The following is a 23342-nucleotide window of genomic DNA, read 5'->3' as shown; positions in this document are numbered from 1 at the left end:
GTCTGACAAAAATATATTACGAAACCAATAAATCATTACATACGTTTATACATTTTTAAAACTGCATCATTCTTTTTCTAAATCGATAGTTTTATACATTATTAAAATATTTCTATTCATAAAGTTATAAAATTATCATGATAGTGAAAGACAATGCAATGTATTCATTATACAGTAGAGTAACCTGGAGAAGTCAATGAGTCAATGAGGGAGAGATCTCGGACTGTCACAGAGCTAACGCAGAACTGACCAGCTAGCTGCTGCTATCACTTGCTTTTTTCATTTTAGTGCAAACAAGTAAATCCAAGCTCACAAACCAACCAAAGCCCCTTTTCAAACGCAGGAGCTTTTCCCAGGACTACAACTCATAAGGAAGTACTCTAGTATCAATGTATGACCATTTTAGGATGAGGGCAGAGCATTTCTCTTTGTTTGAAACATTAAAAGTAAAGTTTGCTTTGCTCTCAGCTTCCTGACTCATTTAAAAAAAAAAAAAAAAGGACGGCCCGAGCCAGCAGGCAGACTGAACTGCTGATTGCAGAGAGAGCATTGAGCTCAGGCGAGCAGGAGAGAGAGAGAGACTACACAGCTGACAGAGAGAGCAGGGGTGGTTGAGCGAGCTGTAGAGCGAATGAAGAAAGGCAGCACAGTTAGTGAGAACAAAGCGGTCAGTGAGAGAAATACTGTAGGTTATTTTCTGAGTGCTTCATGGTGGTTACATTCTAAAGCACAAATAAAAAACCATCAAACACTCAACAGATAGTTTACTGTGGAGACCAGTTGTGTTATCCACCTCTGTATTTCATTCACTACATCCAACATGTAAAACAGTGCAGCGCGGGTCAGAATGACGCCAAAGTCGTATTAAAAGCGACCTGGCTGTTCAGATCGCGGTCGCTTTCAAAAAAATCAGATACGTGTCCGATTCAGTAGCACATTTAAAAGTGGCCTAATTCTGATTCGAAATGTCAGATTCAATGCGACTTGTGCTGTTCACACTGTCAAAAGCAAATCAGATAAGGGTCACATATGAGTGAAAAAAATCGGATTCAGGTAACCGCAGTGTGAACGTAGCCTAACGTGCAGCAGTAAATACTACGCAGCAGTTTAATGTTGCGGCTAAAGGAATCTTTTAGTGCATCAAAAACCTGTCGTTCAACTAAAAGTCCAGGGCTCAACCTGGTTAGTTGGCTAGTCAGGTAGCTTGTGTAGCGTTGTGAAGCTAAAAGGAGATGTTAGTTACTGATTTGTATGTGTGCATTGTGTTTAATTACAGAAACAGTCTGTGGTTGGTTGATTTAATTAGATCTCATTCAGCCTGTTGTTGCCCTATTTAAGAAGAGCGAGCTGCAGGGGCGTCACTAGTCATTCAGGCCTGTAGCCCAGAAGTTACAGCCCTTTTAAGATGGGGGTTTCAGGGGTTCTCCCCTGCAAAAATTTGAAAATCGGGCTGAAAGATCAGTCGGGGCAGGCCTACTGAGTAGGTTTTTTAATTTGACAGCACAGAGGTCGAGGGCTATTCCCAAGAGATCAGCCTCAAATGCCTCGGTCTAACAACGTGCTTGGCTATCTGGCAAAATTTTGGCAACAGTTGTTTACAGTATCGCTGAGACACGCTTAATGTAACTGGGATCCACTTGATCTTCATCACCGCTTTCTAAACACAGCAGAAGTCTTCACTTACAAATCAGTTCCCACTGTTTTTTCAGACCCTTTTTAAAAAACAGATCTCAAAGAAAGACCGAACACTCTTTTGCATTAGTTGTGTTAAACAGAATGAAAACATCTATTCACATTCTTACATATTTGCTGGATTATTTTATTTATTTACAATATTCAGCATTTCTGGGTTTTTAGAGGGATGGAAACATGACTCTAGGTCGAAACTTAGTATTTGGCTGTCCAACAGAATGAAATGGAAAAATCTGATGGAGTCTTTTCTTTTTGAGTTTGAATGAAATTCTGTATTGGTTCTTTTGTCAAGAAAGAATGCAGCACAAACACTGTACCATAATGAATGTCTTGCGTACTGTGGGCCTTACGTGTCAACATCAGTTCATGGCTATAAAAAGACCTGTGTACAAGAATAACATGAATGAAATTCTAAGAAAATGTATTTCTTTGTGCAGAGTGCAGCAGGGTTTCTTAGCTCTAGCAAAGTCCTCTTTAGAGGATGCAGTTCATGCTGTGACCTGCTTGCTTGCCATTTTGGCAAATATTATAACTATGTAAAGCATCAATAAACACAGGCATTAAGCAAAAACTTACGGTTGAATTGGTTGCTATTGAAAGCTGTGTTTTGTTGTCCACTGTGTAATGATTGTTAGAGATAATATATTTATTTGAACACAAGTTGTGTTGTGTTTTTGGAAATATTTGCTTTTGTTGCATGTGTTAAATGTCTTCTGAGCATTTCGGAAACAAAATAATCCATTTGTCCAGAAACTTTGAGCTCAGGCATGTATGAACGTTTGACTAAGTCTTAGTGCTGCCTTTGACACTATTGACCATCACACCCTGTTACAGAGACTGGAGCATCTAATCAGCATTAAAGGAACCCCATTAAGCTGGTTTAAGTCTTATCAGTATGTACATGTCAACGACGAATCCTACATGTACACTAAAGTTAGTCATGAAGTTCCCCGGGGTTCTGTCCTTGACCAATGTCCTGACACATTCTATTCACCTTATATATGCTTCCTTTGGATAATATTTCATAAATTTCATTGTTGTGCTGATGATACCCAATTATATTTATCGATCAAACCAGAAAAAACTGATCGGTTAGCTGAGCTTTGAATGTACATTAAGGAAATAAGAACTTGGATGACCTGTAATGTTAAATGCAGACAAAATAATTGTACTTGGCCTCCGAAAGTCAATATGTAAAGATATTATGACTCTGGATGGTGTTGAGTTGTCCTCCAGCACCACTGTAAGAAAGCTGGGTGTTATTTTTGATCAGGATATGTCCTTCGACTCCCACATAAAAGTAACGACACAGTTGCATTTTTTAACCTGTTTAACATTGCGAAAATTAGCAACATTGTGTCTCAGAATGATGCAGAAAAAGACACTGTGTGCACAAGATTGCGAGATTAATACTGTATATAATAACTATAATAATAATCATTATTATTAAAGATAGTGCGACTTGTTGCTGCTCATGGGGGAACTCATGAATAAGTCATAGAGAGGCCTTGACCTCTTCTATATGTAAAGTGTCTTGAGATTACTTTTTTAAGCCTTAAAACCTTGACAATAGTTTCTAGGAATGAACATTTTAATTTTACTAAAATAACTAAATATTTTTAACTCATTGTTCAGCCCTCGGTTGTTGTCTCTGACATACTCCTGTCTGCTGTTTATGTGAAAATGTTGTTTGAACTTTGAACTTGAACTTGAACAGTGTGAATACATTTGCAAGTAAAGACTTCTGCTGTGCTTAGAAAGTGGTGATGAATCTCAAATACTGTAGATTCCAGTTTATTTAAGCGTGCCGCAGCAATTGAGGAAAATAAAAAAAATGCATTGCCAAAGGTCTGTAGGAAACTAGCAAGCATTGGATGAAGACAAAGGCCTGAAACATCTAGCTTGTGTCAGGTCGCACTTGACAGTGTGCAATTAACATTGTGGATGACGAAGGTCTGCGTGGAATAACTCAAAACACGACTTCACCTATGATTGCTGTAAGCAGCCGCCACAGTACTAAGAACACTTAAGCAGAAGTAGCAGAGGAGGTGGAACAGACAACGAAGTCTATTGGACTTTACTCAGCAACCCATGTTACCTGGTGGTGACAGTGCATTATTTTTGACCGACAGCAGTGGGAACTGTGACTGTTATGAAGACAAAGGAGCGGCATTTTGCTGAAGTGTGTGGCGAGCACTTTATGCAAGTAGCAAGCAAAACAGTGGAAAATTGAACACAGTCAGCACACTCAGCACCAGGGTCGGACACAATTATATTGTGGGATTTGTTTTAGAAGTGTGAGGGATCAAGGCAGTGATCTTTGATACTAAAGTCATGGACATTTGCACAATGAATACAATAAATAGCATATACACTCATTTACATAAAGAACGCATATTTGTCCAATCCCTTGTTAATAGGTTCATTTTAAACGGATAAAAGACGTGATTAACTACTGACTATCATACGAATAACCATTTGAATATTTTATAATAATATTAGATATAATAGTATAATATTTTATTATTCATATTTTTTATGTAATAATAACTAGCTTAGTATTAACAATAATTGATTGAGATTTAAAAGTAAAGTTTCATAATTTATTGGGTCATTTATATATTCTACTTTAATTATTCATATGATTAATTGCTGCATAATGTCTTATTTAATCATTTAATACTGAACACTTTGAGCTCCAGACACTCCTCCCCCCGACCGCCCACCCCACTTCCAGTACCTATATTTGCCATCTCAGGCACCATGGCGATGTAGGGGCCTTCGTCAAAGATAGGGGGGTTGTCGTTGATGTCCTGCACCCGAATTAAAAACTGGGACGAGGGCTCCAGGGCACGGTCCGTCTGCCTGTCGGTGGCTGTCGCGATGAGACGGTACTCGTCCTTCTCCTCACGGTCCAGCGGCTTGGTGACGTGGATGTTACCGGTCTTCTCATCTATCACAAAGACCGAGCCCGCCCCCTCGCCTCGTAGGACATACTTAGTTCGTCCATCATTCCTGTCCATGTCAGTGTGGAGCTAGGTGAGAGAGGATAGGAAAAGGGGTGAAGAAAGGAAATACAAGCATGAAAGAAACAAACAAAAGCAAGGAGGAAAAAAGAAGGGGAGGGGGTAGAATGAGTAAAGATGTGAGAGGTAAGGATAGACAAGGACATAAAGGGGGGGAGGGAGAGACAAAAGTAAACACCAGTTAAAAATTAAGTTTGTTTTTCCAAGCATCGAAGACAAGGCAAGCAGATTATCGGCTGCGTGCCTCCAGGATATCATGCATTTAAACGGAGGCAGACAAAAGACATATGCACAATACCTCTCTCTCTTACACACACTCTCACTCACACACTCTCCTCCCCACAGTGTCTCATCTCTCTATTCCTGCAGTATGAGCAGTTATGAACCAGGATCTTCTTGATTTCCAGTGATATCCAGAACACATACTCTCCTGCTCACTCTTAAAGCCTCTATTCACCTCCCAGCAGCTGTGGACGGCAAGAGCTTTACTAGTCTGTGCACATGCAGCGGCCTGGCTACCTAATGAAAGCCCCAAATCAAAGGAATAATGAACAGTAGGCCAATCAATTATTCCCTAACTAATAGGTGTGTATGAGGGAAAGTAGAGAGGTACATGGGACTGGGACATGCTGTATCGATCACAGCCTTGTGTTGAGCTTTATTGGATCAGCGCCTGGCGGGATGGCAGAGCAGCAGAGCGACCAGCGTGCTTTCATGCAGGGAGAGGTAATATCAGGGAAGGCTCCACACTGTCCTCCGTCCTCAACAACAGAGACACGCCAGCAGGGTGCACCCAGCACATCGAGATTCAATCTCATTATCCCACACCTACGTGGATCGAATAGCAACAGTGTCCAAAAAAAAGAGTGCTAAATTAGCCGCCACTCGCAAGAAAGTGTGACATTGTGACTTTAGACGGAGAGAATAGCTGAGAGCGGACTGGGGAGGGGATGGGTGGGGTAGCTCAGGGAGGCATTGTTGCATGGCAACTGCTAAGCACATTTGCGAAATGAAATGAGAATGGATACTGTGAATCGAAATGTTCATTTACTTTGAGGATCGGCATTTTTCAAAGGGGGTGAATGGCAAGAATGTGCCAGCTTCCTGGGGGGTAAACGATGAGTATAGATGTTGACAAGGTTGTTTAGAAGAAAGCAATCAGAAATTCAGACTCTCTGAAAAGGTGAAAGGTAAACTGTGTGAGCAGTTTGTCACAAAGTCAAAAGTTAAACAACACTTCACCTTCAAAGGTCCCTTTGTTTGAACGGCAGTGCAGATTGGGAAATCTAAAAGCACTGCAGCCAACACAGAGGGGGTAATTTGAGAGCAGTATGCACACATCATGCTGTGTTATATCTACTGTATATCCATGCACTCAGTAATGTAACCAAGGGGGTTATCTTTGATCAGCTATGCCACAACTAGCCTTAGCTATGAATACTTTACAGCCAGCTTGGATTCATGTATCAAAACGGTAAATAAAAACATCTCAGAACATCTCTGCTGTCCATATATAGCATATGCTCCATATAAAGCGCTTATATTTTAACCAAAATGTAGCTACATACTTGTATGTCAATCCTCAGGCACATTGAACAAAGTCATTAGCAGGTATGTGACTCGTTAGAGTACTGCTTTCCCATTGGTCAGACCGTAGACTGAGCTGGCAAAACATACAGAGCAGCAGACACAGGGCGGAGGACTGGATTATGATGCAGAGGTGCTTTGAAAAGTTTAATATTGTATTTTTTCCAGTGTGAATACTCTCAAAAGACAAATTCTATCATCACATACCTTTTCTCAATATAGACTTGTCATGGCAACAGCAGCATCTCAGTTTATTTTTCACATATTTCTGCCCCTTTTCAATGGCTGCCAGTTCAAACACTGCTTTTTTTCCAAGTAGGCATTTCCACTTGTTATTGTATGGAAAGCACAGGTATTACTAACAAATTTGACGATGGCTTATTTCATTCAGATGTCATTAACTGTAAATATTTACACCTGTGCTTTTCCAAATGTGGCAGGTCAAAATGCATTTTATGATAAAAAGCTTATCCAACCCTGTCATCATTTTGTCCAGAAGCTTTTCATACCTTCCTCAGACAATTGATTGGCCACTCTAGAAATTTGTTCCTGCCTGATTTTACTTTACTGCCTATTCCATATGTTCTGAACGTTGACTTAGTAAACATCACTCATTATCTTTTTTTAACGGGAGATAATCCTGTTCCTGATACTCTGAGCTTCTCTCCTCTCTGTCTGTATCATTCATGTCTCAACAATGCATGTTACTAATTCAACTTCTTCCCCGGAGCTGTTTGTGCTTTGTCGTCTCTCAGGTCTCTGCTGATCATGGTGGTGCCTGCTGCCGTGGTCCTGCATGACGCTTCCTGCTGCTATTATAACTATTACTCATATATACTATCACTAGTCTAATAAACTATAAAATGTGTTGCCATAAAAACACCATCACTGCTATTGCCCTACTCATTATTGATCATGTTTACCACCCTAATTATTAATATTTTCATATTCTATCCCCTTAGCTGTGCTTGTTTCTACTATTCTGCTGTATTAACTGCCATAACATATAAGTCATATTCACATTACTATAGATATTATTATAGTTACTGTTACTCTTTGGTTGCTTGCCTCTCTGTCTTCGTGTCTGTCTTTTTCTCTCTTTCTCTCCTTTTCTTCCTCCCTCCGGCGCAGACAGATGTGCGTCCTCCACAGAGCTGGGGCTGTCTGACGTTCCAGTCTGTTATAGGGAAGGTTCTTGTTGCCACCGTACTCTACGGGGGAATTGTTGGGCCTATGTAAATCGTGAATAGAGCCTGCTTTTGTTTTGAGCCCACACAACATCTGCCAGAACTGTGACAAGGATTAACATGTCTGTCACAATTAAGACCTGTAAATTAAAATATAGTATATCTCGATTCTACCTGAGACAGACTGGTGTGCCATCTACAATAACAGTAAAATTAACAAATAACCTCCATATGGACCTCTTACAGGTAGCTCTGGTACAATATACAGACCTGGCAGAAGCAAACATTCAGGCGAACTGGTGTAAGCCTCAGTTTCACTATTTCAAAATGACACAAGGAAACGGTGTACAATCGGTGCAGCGTATGCAAACTGTAAGCTTGACCGCCTGAAAACATACTTTACGTCACTATCCACCTGTCATGTTATTCCACCTACTATTATGTTAACCTGCATTTGCTTGTTCTCTTCTGTTTAAAATAGTATAGATCAGTGGTATAAACTGAGGTCCAACCATTTGCTTTGGTAGGTTTACAGGTTTGGTTACTATAAAAAAATAATTATTGCAGCCAGGGTCAAACCAGTTCACTGAAAAGTATTACATTTTAACCTCCACTGAGTTTAGACTTGTTTTCATTCTCCATCTTCTGTGGGGGCCAACTGGGGCCAATTGGCCAAAACACACGGCTGGTCAGGACCACCGTAGAGCCTGGTTGCTCACTCTTCTTAACGAAGAGCCATTAACAATCAAAGTCTTAACGGCCCTGCAGCTTAACGAGGGGACTTAACGAGCTTCTTAATGAAGCCCCGGCCATCATTACCACGGTGAGCCGTGGCAGCACTGATTGAAAGCGCTGCTCAGAGTCATTCTGGAGCAGGAGAGCCCAGCCGAAGGAAACCAAATCCATTTAAGGCTGACCTCTCACCCTTATCTGTTCCTCCTAGATTAATAGGAAAGTATAATAAGGAAAACGCACTTCACCAGATATAATGACTATGGATATTTTATAGCTACAGAGGTGGCACAACTTTCGAACATCTTTCAGCAACCTGTCAGTGTGCAAGAATACCCAGGCAATATTATAACAACAACTGGATATCACCATATTTCACATCCCCTTTACTTGAATAACGTGACATCTCATAACTCCTGCGTTTCATATCCCCCTGATATCCCATCAAATATATCAAGAGCCAAACAATATGAAGCCACTGGCCACAAAAGCCAAATTTACTGATGTGTCACCTCTGCTTGGAGAGTGATTTCAGCCTGATAAGCTGCTATTTCCATTTTCCCTGACGCCAGTTGTGTATGCAACATCCAGCCTCCCTAGACTCCTAAATCTCTTCAATTACTTATATTATCATAAGGTAATATGCTTATACTCATATACTCAATTTCACATTTTTGCAATAACCATAAATCACGAAGCGAGGAGGAAAAGTACTCTCTGCCAACCCCTAAATCATTTAAATAACTAATACCGCATATACACAATTTCACATTTCTGCTGCACAATAAATCATATAAACACCAAGAAAATGTGTTTTTTCCACAGCTATGCATTAGCCTAATGAATGTGGATATTTCCCCCCACAAATCCAGCGTGTGTGTGTGTGTGTGTGAGGGGTGTGTGTGTGGGGGGGGGCTGAAAGGGAGGTGAGGTTACAGTAGCAAGAAAAACTACTGTGGGCAGCTCACATGCAACGCCAATAGACGTATGGCTGAGCTCTACGAATGGAATGAGGTTCACTTCCCCCGAACACATCAGAGAGACTTGGCAAGGGCTCGCAGGAAAATGTGAGAATATCCCCCAATCTCCTCCGCCAGGAGAAGGGGTAGATATTCATCTTCTGTGCGGCAACTTCAAAAGACCCACAGGCCTGTTAGGACAACTGTGAGCCCCACCGGCCAGACAAATTCCACAACAAGGCTAGGTGGTGGTGGTGGCGGTGGTGGCGGTGGTGGCGGTGGTGGCGGTGGTGGTGGTGGTGGCGGCGTTATTACTGTGGGTCGGGACTGTGCCAGCTCTTTCATATCAGCCAGGGAGTGTCAAGCAGGGCAGAGGGGAGAGGGTCAGCCAATCGATTTGGAGCAGACCCACAGATTCAGAGCGAAGACTGAAAAAACAGGCCGATCAGGGGTAACTGCAGCAAAATTAATCTGGGACACGGCCCATATGAGTTCAGAGAGCCTGTTTGAAATGAAACCGTGCCCTGCGGTCAGCCTACCTACCAGTAAGATATCATTAGTTTTGCTTGAGGGTATGTGTAAGCGTTTTTGTGTGCGCATCTGTGTACATGTGTGTCTTATACTGTACGTGACCATTTTAACAAGTCTTTTCAGGTGAGCGTGCGTGTGTGTGTGCGTGTGTGTGCGTGCGTGCATGCTTGCGTGCTTGCGTTTGTGTGTGGTGGCCAAATGACTTTAAAACAAGAGGTGTAATGACCCCTTCTGCTCCAGCTGCACCTCCACTTCGCACAGTGATTGCACAGAGCGGACAGGGAGTCAGGGCGTGACTAAGAACATGTGTGTGTGCGTGTGAGCGTGTGTGCGTGTCTGCGCGTGTGTGCGTATGCGTGTGTACTTGTATGGTGGCCAAAGCAACTTTAAAGCAAGAGGTGTAATGACTCCAAGTCTCCTTCTGCTCCAGCTGCACCTCCACTTGGCACAGTGATTGCACAGAGCGGACAGGGAGTCAAGGTGTGACTAGCAATACGTCTGTGTGTGTGTGTGTGTGTGTGTGTGTGTGTGTGTGTGTGTGTGTGTGTGTGTGTGTGTGTGTGTGTGTGTGTGTGTGTGTGTGTGTGTGTGTGTGTGTGTGTGTGTGTGTGTGTTTGAGCCCTGCCTGACCTGGTGAGAGAAGAAACAGTTGAGATCAGGCCAGGAAGTGTGGGGCAGTTAATAGAGCACAGCACGAAACTGAGGCCAACATCTTCACAGTGACTCCCAATTAAAGTCAACAGTTCTCTGGGCTGGCTGTGATCAGCTCCGCCATCATCAGATGTCTTTCAGACTCTCTCTCTCTCCCCCATCTGTATCTGGGCCTCAGGAGACCAAGATATACAGTAACACACACCTACACACGCACATCCAAACATAAACAGGTGTGTGGACACAGGTGTAGTAGTATGCTTCTGTAATGTTCCTCAGATTCAAGGGTGGGATTAGTGCATCAGTGCAGGGACTGTGAGCAAATGATTGGGGTGGCGAAATATGTACGGTGGGAGTGGATGGAATTTTATACACTTCTTTTAATTATTGGCATGGGACATTGTGACAAACTTTAGTATTTACATTCAGAGATACTTAAATTTTCCATCGTGGTTTGTCTTTATTGCAACAGCTTCTTCCAGGGTCAAGCTGAGTTTCTTTAATGAACTTGAGTAAATGTAATGATACTCTATGATGTGGAGGACATTACCACGGCACACCATTATCTGGAAAACTATATAAAATAGTTGAGTTAATAGCCTGCTGTCACCGCACTGAGAGAAGAAAATAGACCTCTAAGTGATTGTGTAAATCAAGTCAAAACAATACAAAATATCTCAACTTAACTCAACATTCAGAGCATTCATATAGCTACTTCAGATTTGTTGTAGTAACGGCCTCCTGAGCAGAGAATGAGGCCACTCTCCCTCTGCGTGTTTCCCTGTTGTTTGTTTTGATAGTGCGTGCATGTCGGCTCGGTACTCTCAACATAAATGTACATCTAACTTGTATTTTTATTTATATATTTCTTCATCAGCCTGCTTTGCTTCCCATGCCTTGTGAAGTATTTTGCCCAACTGTGGCGTACACAACTATAATATAAGACAAACCAAATTTTTACACAACCCTATGTCAATTCTCTTTTAGATAGAAGGGGGCTCAGCATTTCAGTCTAACCTTCTCATGAATTTCAAACATAGGCTTAAGACCTGTCTGATGAACCAAACTATCCAAAATGATCCTATCTGTTCATAATTGACCCCCCCCCCATTTGTCTCTCTCTCTCGTTCTATATATAAATATATATATACATATATATATATATATATATTTACTTTTGCAGATGACATGACTATCTATTGAGATTAGATTTCTTCAATAAGCCTGTAGGGTTTGTTTGTTTTTATCTCACCTACACGACTTGCTACTTTTCTTATGTTTTTGTTTATGCAGTGTTCCAACAGGTAAAACCTACATAAAACTGTGTAAAAAAAACAAGTACAATCTGTTTAGAACTGATCACGATGCATATCTTATGGAACCAGAGGGCTAAGTGAGGCAGCACAGTTTCCAAACCTACGTAACCAGCTGCATTATCGCTCAGCAAAGCTCAACGTGCACACAGTGACGCTGGCAGCACACATGCTACTGATGGAGTCTGTGTAGCTGGTAAAAAAAAAACTTGAATGTGACGCGGATGGATGAAAAAGTTTACCAATAGAGTAATTGACAGTCTACTGAGTCAACTAGGAGTTATAGTAGGACCATACTGCCTCACATAAATGGTAGTGGGAAGTACCTGACAACATTCAATAGCCTGACAACGGTGGAATTGGGTAGAATAAGACCCAAACTTTAAAACGCTTTCAGCACAATTCCAAAAAAGATAATTGCCACGATGTGAAAACACTCCTTACTAGACTAAAACAAACCATTATAACCACAAACATAACCATGAAAAGTATGCAAATTGATGCTTCTCACAGGTGTGACACACACATGCATGCAAATGTGCTCGCTTTACTTCGCCTGCTCCGCTCTCCTCTCTAATCAATGCAGACACACATAACAAAAACACCTTCCAATTATGCAGAGGCACTCAAATATAAACCCCCCGCAGAAACAGAAGCAGAAACCAGTCAGCCTCTGAGGAGCACTTGTGACTTCAGAAGACAGACCTTTTGTACTGTGACAAGTTTTAAATTCCGTCTGAACTTTCAATCAAACCCGTTCTCGCCGCAAATGTGGGGAGGAAATTCCTTTTTGTTCTGCGCCCACGGGAAAATGTCAGACGGCTGTGGAAAAAAAGTCTACTCTTGCTCCCTGTCTGTTTGTCTTACAGCGAGACACGGTTTTAAGGCATCATGAGGAGCAGCAGTTAATTGTTTAGCATTGATCCACCATCGAATGGCATTGAAGTCTGGTTTACGTCGATCGCCTCTTTAATTCAGTTGCGATGTGGTCACGCTGCCCTGTTCTCATGTGATCTAATTCAGTCTGTTTCTGGAGGGCACAGTGTGTGGCCCTACACTCCAACACACACCCCACTCACAAACTGTGAAATCCCTCTCTGTCACACACTTCCTCTCACACATTTTCTAATAGAACATTCATTATTCATCATTAATAGACTTTTCCTTTAGCAGCATTAGCCGTTCGATGCAACTCGCCACTGTTCCCTTCCTCCGTGATACATTATTCAGGACAAAACTGGTGCTTTTAGCCTCAGAGTATGCAAATCCCACTTTTGATTATCATAATCAGCTGATGTATGAAAGCGAGTGTGTGTGTGTGTGTGTGTGTGTGTGTGTGTGTGTGTGTGTGTGTGTGTGTGTGTGTGTGTGTGTGTGTGTGTGTGTGTGTGTGCGTGTGTGGTCGCTCGCCGGGCGATTGTTTGTGTTTTATTGCTTCAGTGTTCCACTCTGGTGGTGTGTACTTCAAATCATATTTTTAGCCGAAGGAGACGAACTTGGAAAAGGCCACTGGAGGCTTAACTCACTGCTGTACATTTAAAGGGCAAATCGCCCACATATATGCCACCACGTGCCACTGCCAAGAGGAATGGCTTTCACCATCGGGGAGCCAATAGTCTGTGTTTGTGTGTCTGTGTGTAAAGAAAAAAAGAGCATAGTGCAAGAATGAAAAGGAATTTTAAGCGCTGTTTATTATATTTTTCATTACTTTCTTATTAGTATTGAGTTTTTTTTACAAGGTGTTCCGATTGATTTTTTTCAAATGCACAAGCTGTTTAAGACTGTGATGTGTAAACAACGGTACACAAACATTACTTACATACAAATAAAGAATAGTCATTCTATTTTGGAATGTGTAAATATATATACACTCATATATATACAGGAGGATATATATATATATATATATACAGTATATATATACATTGTTGCAAAATGTCTGACATTATAATAATATAGACGTATGGACATTATAAATGTTTTTATTCATAAAAACTGTGTGACTGTAGTTGACTTATCTCAGCATGTGTGTGTGTTTGCCCTCGCACTTCTCCCAGGACGCATTCAAATATTAATTATATATGTCTGCATCTGTTAGCAAGCTGAAGAGAAGATTCCCCTCCTCCTCCTGTTCTTCTTCTCCCATCTTCCTCCTCCTACTTCTTCACCTCTGTCACCCCCTCTTCCATTAGGTGCCACCTTTCACCCACCTACTCTGCCCTCCCTGGCCTCCTGCTCGTCTCATCCCGACCCTGCTCTCTCGCTGCATGCCTCTTCTGCTCTGTGGCCGAGTCTCTTCCCTTCGCTCCTGTGGTCTTCACACGAGCTGTTGGCTGCAAACAACTGCCCACTTTCCACAAATAAGTGTTCAAAGAAATATAGAAAAATACTGATGTTTTCTTGACAGTGCTAGAAAAACTTAAAGCTGCTCTAATCCATTTTTTATATTAACAATGAATGAAGTTCTTTATTTTCATTCCTTTGGCTTCAGTTATTTTCTGTTTGGTTCACTCATAGCTTTTATCAACCTTGTTTTCAGCCTAAGCAGGCAGCTGTTTTCAACAACAAAAAAAAGCTCTCATAAACCCACTGTGTGCTGCCTGCCCAGCACCAAACAGCAGACGGACAGACTAGCTGGGGAACAGAGAGAAGCATTTAGCTGTTAAAGACCCAGACGTTCTGCTCAGGAGTAAGTGGAGATCAAAAACAGAACTAAGAGAGTGAACGTTTGAATGTGGCCGGGTGGGACAGAAACACGACTTCATTCATTCATTCATCATTCATTCATTCATCTTCCATCGCTTGTCCCTATCTGGGTCGTGGGGGGGGCTGGAGCCCATCCCAGCTGACATTGGGTGTGAGGCGGGGTACACCCTGGACAGGACGCCAGTCTATCACAGGGCACATAGAGACAAACAGAGACAGACAACCATTCACACCTACGGGCAATTTTTAGAGTCATCAATGAACCTAACACATACATGTCTTTGGACTGTGGGAGAAAACCGGAGAAGCCGGAGAAAACCCACGCAGACACAGGGAGAACATGCAAACTCCACACAGAAGGGCCCCATCTAAGATTCGAACCAGCAGCCCTCTTGCTGTGAGGCGTAAATAAAGTTGCTCTGTGCCAATGGATGTGTAAATTGGCGACTGTTTGCCTACATGTTCACCACAACAAACCAATTAACCATAGCAACCAAAATAAGTTTGCTCATTTAGTTTTACAAAGAATAGTTTTAAGACTGAAATAAGGTAAATCCACTGAAAATGTGTATTTCCATGGTCCTAACGAAATTTTGCTGACTGACAGTGAGTGGACTGACTTTGCATTTCAGTTAGCAAACGTTAGCATACTACCAGGCTTGATGTGGTATACGCCTGCTAAAGCTGAGCATGTTAGCATTGTCAGTGTAAGCATGTTTGCTTGAGAACCACTATTTACACATTTTCCCTTTTTTACTTTTATTTAGTTAGAAATGAGCTTTGTCCCTCAACTCTTATCCACCTTACAAGTTGGTTTTCTTTAAAGTAGAGCAGTGGTTATCAAAGATTTTACACCCTGTATCATCACAAAAAATATTTGGCTCTCCAAGTACCACCACAATGACCTACCTTAAAATACAGTGACATGGGCCAGCCCTACAGTTCATGTCAGTCAAAGGATTTGCACTAGAACTGGCACTTCATCTCTTCCACACTGCTCTCATACTCTCTGTTCTGCACTTCTCTTCCTAAAAAAGTCCCAGTTAGAGGAATGATTTCAGTGTTTTTGAACCATTCATTTTGCACTGAGATCATTGATGTAATCTTTGTAAACAGATATCTGCATAGCTGTAGGCGACAGGATACGAGTTTGGTATTGGAAGCTTTCAGGTTTCCGTTTGTAGTCCGAGTAGAACTTACCAATTTGGTTGCATCCAGGAAAACAGTCCGTGAGAAGAGCTTAAGCTTATCTCGGAACACACCAGCCTTCATCTGACAGTGATTGCACTTTTAAACATTTTTTTTACCTGCATTCATTTGCAGATATCTGTTGAGAGAGACGTTGTCTATCAACTCAATCTTTAATTTTGCGTCCCAAGTTGCTAATTGAACCCAGCGCAGGGAAGAGGAAGTCTTGGCCCAGATATCCTTTATCCGCTGGCTACATCGGAATACCAGACGTATTGGCTGTTACCCCCAGAGGCTAAATCATCATAAGATCGATAGCTGAGGACTTCAGAGTTTGGCATTGCTGTCGACTTTAGGAGCACAGCCTCAGTAAAAATTCATGTTCTTAAAGTAGGTTTTTTTAAACATATTTTGATTTACAACTTCGCCGCATTTAGCGTTGGACCACAGCCCAAGAAAACTAAAGCTCAGAAGCTGACCCAACCTAATTAACCGCAGCATTAATGTTAACATGGGAGCCATATACACTGATTAAAGAAAATATTCATGTTTTGATTTAATACTGTGATATTGATAATGTCAAGCTGGTTAAATACCTTACGTGCCACAAATCTCCTTGTAACTGGTTAGTGTTAATGAGCTAAAGTTCAAATCAGATGTGTTTAGCAATTGCCCCTTTACCCGATCAGATCCAGTGATTAAGCTGCAACTATCTGCTCCACTGGGGCTGCCTGAGGGTGTGTTTTGTCACCTTTCAGCTCTCGCCTTCATTCCCCTTTCTCTTTCTGTTTCTTTAATGTGACTTTCTGCCCTTCTCTCTCGCCGTACCCTCCGCTCCCTGACTCACGGCCCCCTTCAGGGCCACGGAGAGAAGTGGAGTGTAGTGAGTCCAGGCCATCGCATAAATATCAGCTCAAGGTCACAGAGCTCACACTGGGCTATGCATAATAATGAATTCAGCTCCTGTACGGCCTCTTCACTTCACACATTCTCTATGTCACATTACTGTGCACTGACTGAACACTCTCTGTTTGTCTCACCATTGACACTGGTATTATTGAAGGGTTAACTTCGAGTAATTAACCAGCTCTAACATGTGCTTTATTGTATTATTACATTACAATAGGTTGTTAAGGTTACACACATACTAACACAAATGTACAGGGATATCTACAAACGCATTGATAAGTTGGGAACGGGTTAGATTTACTCTAAGCAGTTCATATATACTGTCAGAGATAAAATATTCTCACATCCGGGAGAACCATGCTTTAAATTCACATGCTCGCCTTGCTGATTTGTTCGACATTATCCCAAGATGAAACACAGGCCATAAAGAGAGAGGGGAGATTGAAAGTAGAGAAGAGAAAGGAAGGCTGTGTTTCCTTTGAATTCCATCTTTAATAGACTCCACAGTTTCTTCCCTTTTCTTTCCTCCTCATCGCCTCGTTCCTTCAGTCATCCCATCTATTACTTTCTATATGTGATGCTACATCCACTCAGCGCAGAGACACAGATTTGAATATGGCCTCCGTTGGGGCTTGCAATAAAATGGTATTTAACTACTTGCTCTATTCTCTCACTCTCTCTCTCTCTCCTGCTCTCTTTTATTTTCCTCCGTGTAAACCCTGCCCGTCACCGCGCTGATGCCCTGGATTCCCTCCTTCCTCTTTTCATAACCCTCTCTCCTGCCTGTCTTTCTGCTGCTCGCTTCAGGCTTCGTCGGGCTGAGAGGTCATCCCTAGAAACGTGTGTGATCTCTCGCTCCTTCCCCTCCTCCTTTTTTCCTTAAACTGCCTCACACGTTCATCCCCTCCGCCAGTTGTAAGCTATTAACCTTTCCTCACTTTGCTGCACTCTCTCTTTTTTTTTTTTACCTTACCCCTCTGCTCTGTGTATCCACATGCCATTAACGCTGCCCTTAATGTGGCGTACATCCCCTTTCATTTTTAACCTCTCTCTGTACCACTCCGGTTTTTACCCCTTTTCTTCCACATCATCCCTCCTTCGTCCTGCATGGTAATATCGCTCTCTTCTGCCTTGTTATCTCCCCTTCTCCTCCCCTCCCTCCAACACTGTAGTCACTCTCTAATTGCTGTCTCACCCCTGCTGTGCTCGGACCCGGAGGCTAAATGATTTCTACAGGGAGTGAAATACTCGAAGCACATGAAAACACAGAGATGCTTGCAAGGAGATGTGTGTTTTTTTTTATCATTATTGATGAGTTCCTTGTCAGGAGGTGTGTGTTTGTAGTTAGTGTTGGTCCTCGTATTGGCACCATTACACACTCTTCTCCTTTTTATGTTTTTTGTCTGCATGCCTCTCTCCTCTCTCCTTCAGATTCACAGAGGATCGGAGTGTGTTATTTATGACTGAAGCAGGAGTTACAAGCTTTCCGCGTTTCATGATTTGTTTGTGTTCCAAATATGTGTTTAGAATCTGCAAGCCTTGTGTGTTTATGTCAACCTGCATTCAGGTCAGGGGAGGAGAATCCCCCTCCACTCAAGAATGTGTTTTCCTAATACAAGCTAACAAACAAGAAAAACAAACTAAAGTTGCTAACTTCACTTACCCTGATGCGTCGGCTAGTCGCTGACTTTAGTGCACATCTGAGTCTGGGTCTGACTGACGCCGGGTTCAGGACGTCCAAACTATAACTTATTTGCAGATCGCTAACGTGCATGGTGCAAGTGAGAGTACAAAAAGTATTATATACAAAACGTACTTAAAGATCTGGGTGATTTGGTAATGCTAGAAAAAAGTCTTAATAATACAACTCCCAGATTTCCCTACAAAATGAAACATTTACTGATAACTGGAGGCAAGAATACAACAAAAGACTTTAAAGGGGTACTCCAGCAATGTAGGTTTTCTTCTTTCATTACATTGGGGTTTCTTGCAAAAGACATACATAGAAAGAGAATAGTAGAGATATCCTGACTTTTACTACGACTCAAGTTCCAATAACAAAGGATACTACACTTCCTGTAATGCACTCAACAGATATGAGAGCACTATTGTGTGTATGTGCCATGGAGATCTGCTCTACAAAAATGAAAATAGGCCAGTCTTTTTATGGGGAAACACAAGAGCACAGGATATAAATCATCATGTGAATTTAGTCATGATTCTGCAGCCGTGGTTCGCTTACATACAATTGCAAAATGTTACAGCAGCTCAGTGTCCAGGTTTCTTTACAAAGCCAAATAACTGTGATGCTGAGGTGAAAGAAGAGGGATTTATGTGGTGGAGAATAAACGGATAATGTACATACATGACTGTTGATTTACAGCAGCAGCTACGTTTTTAGTGGCCTCCGCTCTCACTGTGGGGATAATAATACTTCGCTCCAATTTTGTAACACAGACTTTTTGATCAAATCTGAAGTGAAATCTGAACCCTGACTATATCAGGATTATTTTTACTCAAACATTAGCGATGTCCTACAGAGCAGAAGAAGAAATGATACAACTTTTATCAAAGGTTAATGATCATGTGTTTAATCTGGGAGTGTATGCAGAATGATAGTATTATTATTGGATTATTATTATTACAGATGCATCTGCATGTAAGCAGAATTTCATTGTTGAAGTGCAGCAAATATTAAACTTAGTCAACCACAGTGTATGGAAGCTTTATCTACAACAATTCATATATTTTTGTTGGTCATATGTTTTGTATGTAAAATCTGCAAAACTAATAACTACAGCTGAGAAATAAATGTGAAATCAAGAGTATAGCATCCCCCTCTCAAATGGAGCAGAAGTCTATAGTAACATGACATATAAATCATTAAGTAAAAGCACTTTACCTCAAAATTGCATGAGAATGAATGTACTTAGTTACTTTCCACCACTGGCTTGTGGCTAATGACTAGAAGGGCTTTGCTAGAGTGAGCATGAGAGAAAAACATAATGTGCATGCACACGTGCACGGTCTCAAACACCAGCACTTAACTTCCTGTGACAGCCTCCTTCTCACCCTTGCATCACACACCGGCAACTTGCTACGAGCGCTTTCGCAATATCATGCGTGCGCAGGTTGCACCCAGAGGCACTGTGATTTATCATCACTAGGACGGTCAATAACTATGTTATTTATATATCTTTAGATGCCTTCAGGCTGGATAAATCTTTTAACTGCATTTAGCATATAGCAATTTTCCGCAGTGACTGTTAATGTATATGCAACCCTGGGAATTGGTTGGTATTGTTTGGTGTGCCAGAATCCGAAAGTATTTAATTACTGATTCACATTGATGTCTGCATGTTTGATGTTCACACTGTGCTGTGTGGCAAAGACAATAATGTTAATTGTGTAATACAGGCATATTTCACTAACTATGAATTATTCATGTTGATGCTAATGATATGCTAATGATGATGATGAGCCTAGGTCCATTTCCTGGTGCACTAGTGAATTACATATGCACATTCGTTGACGTTCCAGGTAGCTCACACACTAAAGATGTTTTAAAGGAGGAATGGGTCATGATGGTTGGAATCATCAGAAAGTTGGAATTTCCTTCCAGAGAGGATATATATATATATATGTGTCACGTTGTCTCCCCACACGAGGTGTTTGGGAGTTTGCATTTCAAGAGGAGAGGAAGAGAGGAAGAAAAGCTAATCAGAAAGTGGTGTTTTTCTTAATCCCAACTCTGCTGAGGCGCCTTTTCTCCTCAAGAAAAATCTGTGTTTCTGCAATCACTTGAAACCCCATTACAGACCATGTGACAGCATCAATTAAATTCACAATTATCATGGGGCAGAGACACTCCAGCATGAGAAAATATAGCAACATGACATGGTCTACTTGTGTGTGTGTGTGTGAATATGTGCATGCATGTGTTTGTGTGTGTGTGTGTGTGTGTGTGTGTGTGTGTGTGTGTGTGTGTGTGTGTGTGTGTGTGTGTGTGTGTGTGTGTGTGTGTGTGTGTGTGTGTGTGTGTGTGTGTGTGTGTGTGTGTGTGTGTGTGTGTGTGTGTGTGAGAGAGCGTGTGTTGACAGAGAGCAGAAGCTGATTCACATACACTACTCAGAGTACTTTTTTGGCAACTCTTGGGAACCTGAATAACCCTTCAAAGAGAAGATACTACAGTAAACAAACATTTCGATCTTTGATGGTATTAAGAGATTTTGAGGACCACTCCAACAACAGTGAAGAACAGCTGCTGACTCATTTGCTACTTATTTTAGATTTATAACCAAATGAGTGGCCTTTTTTAAAGTGCTTCTAACAAAAGAGCTTTTAAATATCCATGCAAAATTACACTGGTTGGTGTTACTGTGTCCACAAAGTTGGCCCCTAATTCATTATCACTTTAGCAGCAGGGCCTTTGTCTCCCACTGACATCACAGATTAGAGTCTTGGCTCTTGTTTCCAGCTTTAGTACATTACAGATTTATCCAGACCGAACTGTCCGAGATCACAGGGAAAATACAAAAAAAGCCCAGCATGAATCAGTGTTAGAGGGTGGATTTTTAAAGAGAGCCCACAATTAAAAACATAATCACTCCTTCTGATATCCATGGTTTATGGAGTGTATGCGTGGACACGCTAATAGCCAACTGAAGGAGAGACACGTGTTGTGAGTCACAGGCAAAGAGTGTTAGCAGCCGATTGAGCCTGAATTTGGATTGTGTTGGATCTGGCAGGTGGAGCCGTTCTGGCCTGCACAGTCAATTTCTTCACACTCTCCATCACAGCTCTCTCCATTAAAACACAATCAGGTCCCTGAAAGGGGGAAAAACAAGGCAGCATGTCCACATTGATCTCTTTACCTATAGCACCGGCCTGCGCTGGAGCACAGCAGGAGATTAAAAATTCATAAGCGTATTAAGATCTATAAGAGCATTATTCATGTGTGCCGTCACTGTCTAATACAGTAGGGTACTAATCATACGCATCTCTAACCCAGCACACACACACACACACACACACACAAACAAACAGTCACAATAACATTCTGGGTGTATTCCAAGTGTCAGCACTATCATATGGGCATGTGTGTGACCTGGCGGTGTTCCCTCCTTGAGTGCCATACAATGTGCTGGCATAAATACCTGCTTGACACAGCAGATTGGCACTAATGGCTTTACACGCAGTGCCATCTGTAAACTGGACCGTTAGCTCTTGCATCTTCTCTGTGGCCACTATCAGACCATCATCAGTCATAGTGCAGAGGCAAAAACAACAAGATTAAATGTTGGCTAATCATTAGCGCACTCAGGGAGGCTTTTGTACGAGGCCTGCAGGCTCCTGTCTATCTGTATCGGTGCACACCTGGGTATTAAATACATTTTTAAATTTTTGTCTATCCAGTGTGAGACACCTCCCACTGAGCCTAAAGCTCTTAACCACCAGCGCAACTTTGAGCACTCACAAATACACACACCAACTTCTAACGCTGTGACTTCCAACAGCCTGCAGCAGTCACACAGGGATCATTACTATTCATTTGTACAGCAAACTGGCCACACAGGCTTATAAATTAGCTCATCTACCACAGCTGGGTACCGAGACAGTTGGCGCATGCTGAGAACCGAGAGCGCAGTCATTACAGCGCAGGGTTCCGAGACACCTTCTGTCTGGTCCACGTGACCTTCTCCACGCTCAGCTGCTCGCACGTTCTAAAGGAGGAGGGAGTGTGTGTGTGTGTCAGGCGCTGAGGGTGAGACATGCCTAGTCAATGATTCTAATAAATTACGGAGACGAGCAATAGGACTACTGCCCTGTGTGTGTTGTGCCGAGGGGAAGCGCGATGATAAATCCTGTCAAACCAAGTGTAAATCAGCCTGAATGAAATAGCATTAGCGGGACCTTGCAGACCTCTGACCATGAGGGAGGAGAGCTGACAGGCCTGACCTACAGGGAAATGAGGGAACACTCGGACTACTCTTGCTTTCTGCCTAGGGAAAGGATCAATGGTGAAATGAAAAAGTAAAGCTATTAATTCTCCAGGATACGTCAATTTCCACTGGCGGGTGCAGATTGGTAGTGATCATGAGTAGCCCCCTGGGTAGACGGGATCTGAGGCTTTTTTTGTGCCTCAGTACACCATTGATTGATTGGAAGTTTTTACTGCTAGCTGGAAGGCACCACATCGCACTGGAGCAATGTAAATCAATTCCAATTGCAGTTTATAATGATGCACAAAAAAACGAGGTGTGTGACTGTGGGGTTAAATTATGCTAAGCATTTCTTGTATGAGGTGTGTACCTGAGAGTAGGACCTGAGGTTAAATAAGCCATGTAAGGGACTTGTAACGGTGTCTTAAATATCTATAAAACATTCATACAATAGTTCACAGCCCTTGTGAATGATGAATGAAGTTTTTCTTTTTTTCCTTACCCTTCCGATGAGCACAGGTTCAGGCCCGGCGTATTCTTCAATCACAAAGAACTGGTTCCAGATCCAGCTCCTCCTGCTGCGAGAACGGGACCCTTTCACTTCCATGCGATCAGGCACGTCCTCTTCCACCTCTGACTCCTCAAACACGAGGCCCCTCGCATCTTCTGGATCGACAGCTTGCATCTCAGCGTCTTTTGTATCGTGGCTCCATTCAGGAGCTGGGTGGAGCCTCAGGACATGACTGCTGTTGACAAGTTTGTTGTCTTCATCTGCAGGGTACTGAGCTGTGCTGAATTCTGTTTGAGCAGTGTGAACTGACTCTGTTAATGGGTCTCTATGGGGATCTGCTGCTCTGTTTCCCGGTCGTACTCCCAGGGGTTGCATTGTCAGCATAGACGACGGAGAATCATTTGTGTC

General features: G+C 42.1%; 1 protein-coding gene across 1 annotated transcript in view; it reads right to left on the bottom strand.

The window, feature by feature from the left end:
- The window catches only part of cdh24b (cadherin 24, type 2b), a gene marked incomplete at its 3' end in the record, with an annotated part of 92107 nt that extends 69068 nt beyond the window's left edge, over positions 1-23039 (bottom strand). The window contains exons 1-2 of the mRNA XM_083929074.1: positions 22926-23039; positions 4433-4727 (exon numbers count right to left, since the gene is read on the bottom strand). Coding sequence (XP_083785200.1) covers positions 4433-4727; positions 22926-23030 — 400 coding nt within the window. The 5' untranslated portion in view covers positions 23031-23039. The remainder of the gene's footprint in view (positions 1-4432; positions 4728-22925) is intronic.
- Between the last annotated feature and the right edge of the window lie 303 nt (positions 23040-23342).

Source organism: Echiichthys vipera, assembly GCF_963691815.1.
Source record: "Echiichthys vipera genome assembly, chromosome: 15".
Lineage (NCBI taxonomy): Eukaryota > Metazoa > Chordata > Actinopteri > Perciformes > Trachinidae > Echiichthys > Echiichthys vipera.
The sequence above is the reverse complement of the archived record's forward strand: the minus strand, read 5'-3'. Positions and strand labels throughout refer to the sequence as shown.